Here is an 11,570-nt window from a genome sequence, read left to right as displayed (position 1 = left end):
AAATGAAAATTAATATTGCTACTTTGTCGATTTTGGATTTTCCAAATGATATTAGTCTGGTGTATGATTTATTATCAAATTCACTTGGTATTAGCAGTGTCCTTTGTTACAGTCAAGGATTCATAAAATATGCAGAAGTGGTCTTTCATTATGTTCCAGAATTCATTCATTCCATTGTCTTCCTATAAACTGTTTAATTGGTGGCAACTTAGAAATATTTGTTTTATTGTCCAGTAATTACACTACTACAATATTTGATTTGTCGCCTGGGTAACCCACCTTAGAATGGAAAATTGCCTCTTTGGTTTTTGTTTGTTTGTTTGTTTTTATTTTATTGAAAATTTTGTTTTGGTTATTTTTCTTTGTTCATTATCTTGTATCTTATCTTATAGCACGCTTGAACTGCAATTTTATTGCCTTTACTAATAACAAATATATAAAACGTGAGTTATTGTACATGGAAAAATTAAGATTTAAAACTGAATAAAATGACAAATGGTGTGACAGACCAAGTTCTTCCTTTTATCCTCTTTTTTTTCGGACTTGATCTATATTGATTTTGTTAAAGTTGCGTCGACATTTTTATGAAATATAATTATCTAAAGCCTATTCGATAAGCCAATTCGACAGTATGAAAACGAAAATTTTTATTCTAAGAAACTTTATAACGTGTGCCGAAAGTAAAAGAAAGTCTTACCAGAATCCAGGATGGAAGGCAGTCAGTTTTACAAAAAGGGTTCAAATTTCCACGTTCAATATCTGCACGAAAAAAAAGTCTGGTGAAACTTTTAACACATATTTTTGTATTGAATTTTCATATGTTTGTTTGTTTATTTATTTGGTTTATATCTTCTTGTTTCAAAGTCGACATTTAAACAATTTTGATTACGTTTTCAAACGGCATAGATTAGGCATATCACCCTTGTTCATATTGCGACCATGCAATCTTTAATTATTTATTTTCCCAAACCAAATGACAATGGTAAAGTATTCCAATAAACATACGTTTCCAAAGAACGGAGGTACAGTTTACAATTAGAAATTAATGACTAAATGAAAGAAAGAAAATTTACACAATTTTCAAATGAACGGAGAGCATTATGATAAATGATTAATGAAATGATAAAAATGAAGAATTATTGCCATGTAATTTGACGACATTGGTAAACACTTTTTATATTTGGTTTTCAAAATACCGTAAAAATACCGTATAGTTAACTTTCATTTTTGCAGTACAGCAATTTTTTGTTCGGCAGAAGACGGAAGGTTATATTTTCCTTCCAGGAGCAACTGTCCATCTCAGGAAACATATAATTGCATGTTATGGTCATAATCCTTGAACCCTGGTTCAATAAGGAATGGAAATACCAGGAACGGTCAGTCGTTCGACTGCCGTAAAAAACAAACTTTCCAGACAATATTAAGGTCAATTAAATTATTATGTACAATGTAACGAAAGTATCAGCTGGCTAGTTACAGAAAAAGCTTTCACAAAATGAATATTCGTAGAGGAATAAAAAAAAATCTTAAAAAGTATGTGAAATGACAATAAACAAGTTGAGCATGATAAGGCTTTATTTACAAAACATTATACAATACAATTTTTATTGCCATAATTATTATTAAAACCCACAGAAAATTGTATAAGTTCTGATAAACCAGAGAGGTCGTTAGACGCAACAGGATTTTGTTCACACCCTTGTCAATGGTTAAATTATTCTAGTTCAATATCTGTACGATTAAATTCTGATAAAACTTTTTCACATATTTCTAAATACTTCTCTCGTGTTTCAAACCTTTCAAGATCATTGCTCCCTAAGAAGGCATGAGTATCAGGCGAAATTAAACACTTTTGTAAGTCTTTTAGCAAACAACATTCCTTAAGTATTTTTCTGCTGTCTGTTTCGGAGAACGGTACAAAACTCTGTATACCAAGAGTTTTTATATATACACAACCTGTGGCGTTTGTGACAATGTTGTATATTTCAGTAACGCTAAAGCAACAGTAAGAAATCGAAAAACAACGTATACTCCTGAGAATAGTGACAAGAGTTAATATGTCATTAAATGAACTTTGCAGGTTATTTCTGCTGAGGTTAAGGTCTAACAGATCTGGTGTTGAGTTCCATTCTAGAAGAAATAGAATATCTGAATGGGACAACCGGCAATCTTTTAAAGAAAGGTATGTTGTCGGTTTTTGAAGGCCACCAAGCAAAACGCTCAGTCTACCGCGTAAGTTGCAAAGAGTAAAATTCAATTTCCTCAAATTTGTCATTTGCTTTAAAACATAATTGAGTTTCAATGCTGCCTCCTCATTTTCGTCACAGTGAATAGAATTAGGTAAACTGAGGCATTTGATATGAGGAAGTAACAGTAAAGCCTCCAGCAAAACTTCTAACCGTGAGTCATCCGAACATACTTCTCTGTCCTCAATTTCCAAGTGAGTTAAGTCCTAAAATTGAAAAAGAAACATTGTCAAAATGGATTGTAAAATAATTCAGTTTTGAACAATCCATGTGTTGAGCTCAGTATTAAACTAGTTAGGCTTGTCTACGCTATCATTCGTTCTGTTTCTTTCTAGACAATTATAAATATCAATGGCGAAACGTTGATTCAAGTAAAATTAAAAGGGGATGAAAGAAGACTGTTGTTCACTTACCGCATGGCGCTTGGCATAGAAAAACAGCCTCCAGTAAAATAGCTTGGATGATATACTAGTAGCTAGTTTATTGTGTTCGTGGCTTTTAAAATTGTCGCTCAGAGAAAAGAGTGCTATAAATCTAAGGACCAACATACTAACCACTGTTTCCTTTAGAAAAATGTTACTGTAACTGTATGTATCTTCTTGGTTTTTGAAACATGATCAAAGCATAAGGTACAAGTCTTTGAAAGAATCAGGCAAACTCCCACATATCATGTGATAAAAACTCTAAAAGCCCCATGTACTAACATTCTCGAGTATTAGTTATGTTCGTCCCAGAGTTATGTGTTATCGTTATTCGACCAAAATGTTTAGTGCATCTAGAGTACTAGTAATCATACTCACCCTTGGTTCCAAAACCCTGTTCAGTACATTTAAAGGGAGACAAACGTCGCTGATATGTTCCACCCAGAGTCTCTGACAATCAAATCTAAACGGTGTACCCTCCTGCAATGCCAGACCGATAGGTACGTCATCCAAGGTCATCTTACAATCCAGTATGATGGTGATTGTTGCTATTAATTAAAAAGGCAAAATTGTTCTCCGACGTTGCAACGCTATTCGTGTCTATTTTGGTATAAATATACTTTATCAGTATAGAAAGGGCACTTAAGAGTTGCTGGGTCAGGATTCGGACTTAAAGAACATAGGTAAACGTGGAAGGCAAATAGACTAAACGAAACAGGATCATTGAAGTAATGAAATTTACAAAAACAAATACTAAAAAAGACAAATGATGGAACTGTAATATCATTAAAATCAAAGTACTCGTGTACTGAATCAATTTATATCAATCGTTTGAATTTTTGCGCATCGAATAATCGTCAAATTGCAAAAAAACGTGGGATAAAAGGAAAGTATCGTAACAAAAGCTTATTATTGTCAATGGTTAATATTTAACTCTTTGATTTTATTTCTTAAATTCACCATTCTGATTCCGAAGGACAATTTATAAACATAAGACAACATTCGTGAGTAGTGCGCCAGTTTGCGATATATTCAGGTTTGATGTTGCTTTACACCTAGATGAATGAACACAAAACTCACCAACATACTGCATAATTGAATTATAAACTACTAGATGGCCTTTCCCAAATCATTCAAACTTATGCCACAATAATTGAAACAAGGCATGTCCTTAGATAAATGTCCCTCTAAACTAGCTCCATTTCTCAGTTGATCAGCTACATAGCTGAAGTCAAACAATTTACCGCACCTATGCGTCATGCAAGAGCGCTAAATTACTGGGCACCTAGTTCCAAAGACACGTACATTTACATAAACGCCATAGTCTTAGAATAAAATTTCAACAAGCATGTCTGGTGCATGAAACACTAGCCATGCACCTTTAAAGTCCTGAAACATCCACAGCTCTATCATAATAACAAGCGGCCAAATATCCAAAAAGAACAATTACTGTGAAAGTACTTTTGTTCGTGGGAACCAATTTTCGTGAAAAAAATGAAAAAAATGAACAGTTCGTAGATTCCTGAATTCGTGGATTTGACAACTCTATCATACACACAATGGGAAATTTTCTTTTCTTTGGGAACCAAACTTGGTGGTTTACAAACCCATGAAATCCACGAAAACTGATACCCCGCAAACAATTATATTTTCACAGTATTACGAAAATCAATATCACCAGACCACAGACTGACATAATTCCTGAGAAATGCAGTATCGAAATTCCTATTCCATCCTCTATAAGCAAAGTGTCATTTTTATTTGTCATCTTCGGACTTCCGATGTCACGAGGCGGTAACCGTAATAAAAATACACGATACTGTTGGTGATATATCAGGATGGTTTTGGGGGTTATGCTACCCTTTTGTTGAAAGTTCTGCAAAAATGAGCGGCAAATAATTCTATAGTAGCCTGGAACAGGGTGTACTGTCCTTGCTTGGAACTTCTTTCTTTATATTAGTATCTTGGCCGGAACAATTGTCCCCTTTTTGTTAATATATGGATCCGTCAGGGCCTGAGGGCAATGCCTGAAAACAGCTCTTCCAACTGATACTAAGCATTCCTCTTTATATTTCGTTTCTATGATCGATGACCATTGATAAACTCATTTTCATTTTTAGCTAAATTAAAACGTGAAATGGTTTATCAAGGGTCTAAGAATAAAGCATTTCTAGGAAACTTAAATATACCGACATATTGAATAGTGAATGATTGGTTTATGCGGATAAATGCATAGAAATAAACAGGAACTTATACAATACGAGGTTAGAGGTCAACTATTTTCAATTGGGTCGTTGTTAATACGAACCATATTAATCAGAATATTTAGTTCGCAATAAAATTGTTTATTGGGTTTGTTTATTGGGGTAAATAGCATAGAATTAAATATGATATATAATAAATACCTATAAAGTAGACCTAACTATCTGCATATGAACCGTAATGGGGTATGCCAATTGGACTATTTTCCTGCGGTAGTTTAATGTTTTTGTTTGTTTGTTGGGGTTTAACGTCCGAGCAGCAATATTTCAGCTATATCCAGACGATGAACATGAAATTAATGATAAAATTAACATGAAATGATTATGAAATGAAAAAGGGATGGGACACAAGGGCAATGGGGTCAACAACTTTGATTGCCACTGAAAATAGGGAGAGGTGGGTAGGGTCGGGCAATTTAGCTTCCTGTGGCGGAGCCCTATGGTTCCTACTCCGGGAGAATACCACAGTAGGGTTCTTTAACGTGCGAGGAACGTGGCATCTTTCCCAACACGGTGCACCACTATGGTTTGCGGTCAGGTTTCTGTATTATAGCCTGACAACCCCAGCATGTAACACGCCAGAGGTACCCCATTCCACCACCTGGGGCACACATCCCAGTTGCTGTGTGGGCAAAGCGCCCTAGCTCCCGGCTAGGGTTCTGAGCACTATTTAGTTGCCTTTTACGACAAGCTTAGCGCTGCTGCAGGCCTATTCTTTTAACACCCGGACTTGCGGTAGTTTAAAATAATTGCAGATGCTTAACAGGCTTTACAAATATAAAGGCTCTGGCGACTACTATATCAATTCTGATCTTCGATCTAAATAGATAATCAAAGATCTAAGTATTGCGGCATTGTGTTGGTATCTGTATCTACAATGCCCCTGGTCCATACTCAGTTTTAGTAGAGTCTAGGTTGAATGCTCATTTATTTTTTTTAAATATCTGTGTGTATCATTTTAGTTAATTTGGGTTACTTGTGTTGCTTTGGTCATGTTCTAGCATTAGTTACCGGATAATGCATATCCCGTCCCTCGTAAATAAACAATATAGGATTAAGGCTTAACAGAAATATAATAATGAAACCAGTTTTCTTGTTTTCTATCTTCTGCTTATTATTATTTTTTTTTCTGTTTATTTGTTATGCAAACTTTTGGTCATTTTGTTTGTTTTTCGTTTGTTGTCGCTAACCAGGAATTACAACATGACGGTCATGTACATTTACATATAATACATATGATATAATCTCTCACTAATACATACGAAAGTCCTTCCCATGTGGCACATGTGGATCCACATTCTCATAAATACACTTTATTCTGTTCAAATACTTTTGAACTTTTTCTTCTGTTATGTCTAAAATCGAAAATTTGAAGATGTACATGTATGGTAACTTGTACAAAGTTTTAGTGGCTTGACATACATTGGAATTATATTATGAACAATTAAAACACAACAACATCATAAAACAAAAATGGAAACAAAAAAAGGAATAAAAACTGGCGGCTTGAAAACCACAACATTTTTCTTTTCATTTACAAAACACAGATTATAACTATTTAATTAAGATAAATGCGTATCATCATTCAGTCCTGTTTCAGTTCACAAGTCCGTTTGTTTTCATCTATCTAAGAACTTGATTTTTGTTTGTTTGTTTGTTTGTTTGTTTGTTTGTTTAAGGGTAAAAGCGCAAAAAAATATCAATTTGTGCATAGAATTTTTTAACAATACTTACGTACTGTCTTCGATACGGTATCAAATATCTGCTTCACAGTACGATCCTGAGGTGGTATCCATAGCATTGGGAGACGACATATCTCGCGACTCAGGGTCCTGTCTGATCAAATAAAAATGTTTTAACACAGTTTAGAAAGTCAATAGATACATAAGTTGTTTGAAAACTGAAGAATTTACAGTTGGGTGGATAACTAGGATGAATTTCAGTTCCCAATTCCCTTCCCTAATTATTTTTTTAAAAGGTAACCCGTTTTCCCCTGTTTTCACTCCACAACCGCCTTACTTCATCTTCTCGCCTCCTCCTTAACTAGTTCCTTTCCCCTGTCCACTGACTCAAAATGTAAACGGCAAAAAATAAAAAACCTGAAAGTTCTATTATCTTTCATTCATCAAAAAGATTGAAGGTTGCATGCTAAAATCGAGCGTACCTTGTTTGAACCCACAAAGATTTACGGTTTTCAGTCGAGAAGACTCTTTTCGTCTGAGAAGACCACATATTATACAGTCCAGAAATGTAACTCCGTCGAGACCTTCTATGGGAAGTGTAAGGAGGTAGGGTTCTACCAAATCCTCTTTGGGCATCACACTCTGGAGGTCAAGAACAGAGTGAGGCCATGTTGATACAAGGAAATCTATTGCATGAATCTGTCGCTGGAATATCGCTTCTGCCAACAACATGGGGTAAAGATCAGCTGGGATGGTTTCCATGTCAATTTTTGGGATTTGGTTTCCATCACAGACTATTTCCCTCATGCACATGTTTGAAAGTCGTCTGTTAAAAAAGAACAAAATCACCTATTGTTATTTGAACTTGGGGAAGATGTATATGTATATCAATTAAGCGATGTTGACTCTATGTATGATGAAGTTGTAGTCGTGGCTGAATATAATCTTCCCGATATTTTCGTCATTGTACCAGGCATTGACGACAGCAACAGTAATGATATTGCCATACTCTAAAGTCAACAATGTTTGTTTCAACAGAGATTATGTCAATACATTATGTATCACGAACAAATATAGGAACAGAGACACAAATACTTTACCTCAACATACAATTAGGCTGTCTGTTGAACTTACAGAAATAACATCGACACCTTACCTCGGCGAACATATAGGCTCTCCAGCAGCGTCGCTGTGGCAATTTAAATGACCCTCATCGTCCCTATAGAGGATATAAATAAAATGTGATTCTGTCAACCAGAGGGGGTGTCGGTGTTCTGCTTCTTCTATGTTAAAGTTAATCAATTTGTAATCTATGTCATCCATCGCGTCCGCCAATGCCATTTCTGTCTGTCTTTACTGCGTCTGTAAAAAGAAAACCCTGGTGTTCTTTTATTGTTAAAAGTTCAAAATGTGCTTTTTGTTGAACATACAATTTTGTTCTTTCGTTACGTGATAAAGATATATAAACTTAGAAATAAGCTGTAAACGGAAGTTAGTTTTGAAATCTTAAGGAGTATAAGTATGCTTTAAAGCAAGATACACAATTGTTGATTATAACTGCATCATCACCATCATCATCATCATCACCATCATCATCATCATCATCATCACTTTTTTATTTCCTATAGGTAGAGATTACAGATACAGTTCAATCGTCCTTTTTAAAATAGCCACAGTCGAGTCAGAGGCGGGTAGACCCGACATACGGCCTCCATATATTTGACTTTTCATTAAGTTTGCATACCGCAAATATGAATTTGCGACAAAACCCGATCGGAAATGATTCCTTTTTTGCGCCCTTCAGCCTCCTGACCTCGGTGAGCTATCTTGAATCCGTCACTAATTTTAATAATTAGGGTTCAGCATTTGACTATAAGTGCCTTATTGCATATATATAAAAACACAAATAAAAAAGAAAGGAAACACAAGAAGATACAATGACACATAGGTGTCGAATACAACTGTCTGATTGCAAAAAAAAAAAGACTTTTATATATAGACCAAAACCTTACATTATAAACTAATTATATAAAGGCTTTTTTTATGTACAACTCTTATAGTGATGGTCTATCCTTGTTACACAGTCACTTCTGATATGTGGATATTACAAAAAGACAATTCATTAGAATCGGAGGAATGCCCTTTAGTTCGTATGGGGGCACACATATAAGACTACAAAAGTGATAAACCATCGAATTATACCATATCTAATAAGTCAAAAAATATTTACATACATAAATAAATAAATGAAGTAAATAAATAAATCAATAAATACATAAATCAATCAATAAATCAGTCAGTCAGTCAATCAATCAATCAATAATAATAGGGTAAACTTATTGATTTTTTTTTATAACTTCGTTGTTTCATTAAGTATATATTTGGACGAAGTCTCGTACTAATGCTGATCAATGCTACATACATTGTTAAGAATGTATCATATCAGAATAGCGTCCACTATGCTAAAAATGGGTGTACTGTGGTGTGTTAGGTCTGGTTTATCAATAGGGTGGATATGTATGTTGGTGAATCAAGTGCACAAAAGTAATTTGGGTATCAATTCAAGCATCCATATTGTAAAAAAAATAGATGAAGAAAGGGATATCTGCTATTTTACCTTATGATGGGTTAGTCCTCGATTAGTCTTGCCATAGCGCTGTAATACGGTAACTTCTGTGAATGACTGCAGCGATGAAGCGAGTGGTATCATCTGTGATCACTTTAGTTATTGCTTCTAATAATACCAGCACATGTATGTAATATACACGCAGACCGAAACACTAATGAGCTAACAGTAGAAAATCGTCGATGAATGTTTATTATTTACATACATTCTTCCCCCTTAAATTTCTATGACTCCATTGAAGAGTCGGCTATGTCTGTTATCTAATTTCTATGACTCCATTCAAGAGTCGGCTGTGTCTGTTATCTAATACATCCAAGCTGTTTTGTAACTATGATTAATCTAGTACGCTGCATTATTTAAAGATAGCCATGTAACCACACATAGATACACACCCTCGAATTCGTGTTGGATGTTCTTAATTATAAATCGGTTATATAGAAATCACTGTGTCCGTCCGTTCATTTGTCTACAACATTTTCGTTACAGTTTTGTCTATAACTACATATCACAGCCACTTAATTGACATTTTAACTTAAGAAGTTTCAATTTATATAGATATGTCACACCCAGAGCTCACGTTGAAGCGACATCAACTTCCTGTTCGGATGCTTTAATGAGCTTTGTGCATTTTTCCCTGGTTAATGCCAATGCCCAGAAAGAACCAAATGTACCTTATTTCGTTAATCGCTTTGTATTATTCTATGGTGTATCATTTTTGTTGGATGTGAGTGTGAATGCTGTGTTTTTCTACATTAATAAGAGTAATCAAGGGAACCAAGGTCATAGCAGTAATCAAAAGAATGTAATCCAGGGACAAAAACCAGACATGGAAAACAGACACACACAACAAAGAACATAAAGTAACTTAAATCATACAAAGTAACAATAGCAAATAAGCAACTCGGACTCCACTAAAAACTGGGAGCATGGACCAGGTGCACCGGTATGGTAAGCGCCCTCTGCTTTTCTAGAAACACCGAGTTGCTCATTAAAAAGTCAAGTCCGTGGTAGACGAAAGAGGAAAGGAAAACTATGACACGTTGAACAAATCAGTTTTAATGGCGCAGATGGATACACCGTAACGATCATATTCACGCCATAGGCACTATGGAAAATGCACCAGCACATAACCTAACTCCAAAAAAGTAAATATGTCAGAGACCAACAAAAGCTATATGAAAATGTATAAAAATATTCCATTTCCAAGAAGCAAAGAGAAAGAAAGTCAGGGATTTTTTCTAACTCAAAGCGTATAAAATGGTCATTTAATATGGGGTAGGCATTGCCTAAATCAGCGAGCACTGTGAGCTGTGCCATACATGTACAGTCTGTGCGAGACTCGTTAAAATAATAAAGGACGTACATTACTATACAAAGGAGGGGTCGATCCGGATGAAAATGTTTGCTTAGCAAGTGCCAATATTTTTATTTATATTTAAGCAGCAAGCAAAATCTATATTTCTATTTTAAAGTCTGTCTTATTAATTAATGGGGGAGTTTTTTTTCAATAAATGAATATCTTGAACAAATTGTTTCCCCCCAAAAAAAATCCGACCCCATACCCCACTTCCCCTCGCTATCAAAATGGTCAAAAACTTTATAGCACTTCGCAATACTTTACATTTTTTATCCCTTAAGGGCACCTCTGGCAACATCAATTTCAATTTTGGCCTCTCAGATCAATCTGTACAGATACCGGAAGTACACGTAATAACCGTAGAGCTCACACCGCTTTGCGGCGCTCGCTGAAATACTGGGTGTATAGATCCGTGACTTTTGAATTTCAAACGTCTGTTGAAACGCTGGTATAAGAACCTGAATAAAAATTCGTCCTTGTTTAACCCATGTTTTTAATCATTACATTTATTGCAAAATGTTGCTGTATTGTGTACGTTTAAATATTGGTGTAAAGATCCATTAAAAATCAATCAGGTACGAACGAAATCTGTTTTTTTCAATATTATGATAATTATTTCCACACAAAGTCAAGAACCTATTGCATTAGGTCCCAAAGTGTATTATTAGTGTTTTATTACAATGATTTCTCGGTATTTCAATGATCTGTTTCGCATCACCAATATCGTGCTGGACAAATGTTCGAAATAGTCCCTGATTGATAAGGTTGAAAACCGAAGGGTTGTAAAACTGAAGAACTTAACTAGGACAAGTTGTAGAGTGCCGATTAGTTGACCAACTTGATTAATCAAAAACATGTATATCACTTAGGTCTTGATTTCACCATTGGAAGGTGCTTACCCCTACAGACGTTCTTATTACCCCCAAAGTCAACTTATCCCGCTTCGTGTACTTTTGACTTAACGACAAAGCAGTTA

The 11,570-nt window shown here is 35.0% G+C and overlaps 1 protein-coding gene across 1 annotated transcript; it reads right to left on the bottom strand.

The window, feature by feature from the left end:
• Window positions 1-1,557: 1,557 nt before the first annotated feature.
• Window positions 1,558-9,847, bottom strand: LOC148621789 (leucine-rich repeat-containing protein 14-like). The gene is made up of 7 exons (XM_088576479.1): window positions 9,229-9,847; window positions 7,768-7,973; window positions 7,094-7,437; window positions 6,664-6,765; window positions 6,192-6,284; window positions 3,047-3,216; window positions 1,558-2,452 (listed from the first exon to the last, which is right to left on the bottom strand). Exons 2-7 carry the CDS (start codon window positions 7,950-7,952, stop codon window positions 1,715-1,717), a joined length of 1,632 nt encoding a protein of 543 aa, XP_088432605.1. The 5' UTR covers window positions 7,953-7,973; window positions 9,229-9,847; the 3' UTR covers window positions 1,558-1,714.
• Window positions 9,848-11,570: the final 1,723 nt, after the last annotated feature.

This window comes from Perna viridis, chromosome 3 (genome assembly GCF_037379345.1).
Source record: "Perna viridis isolate PV_CMFRI_1.1 ecotype Kerala chromosome 3, ASM3737934v1, whole genome shotgun sequence".
Classification (NCBI taxonomy): domain Eukaryota; kingdom Metazoa; phylum Mollusca; class Bivalvia; order Mytilida; family Mytilidae; genus Perna; species Perna viridis.
Note: the sequence above shows the minus strand (reverse complement) of the source record. Positions and strands in the feature narration are given on the sequence as shown.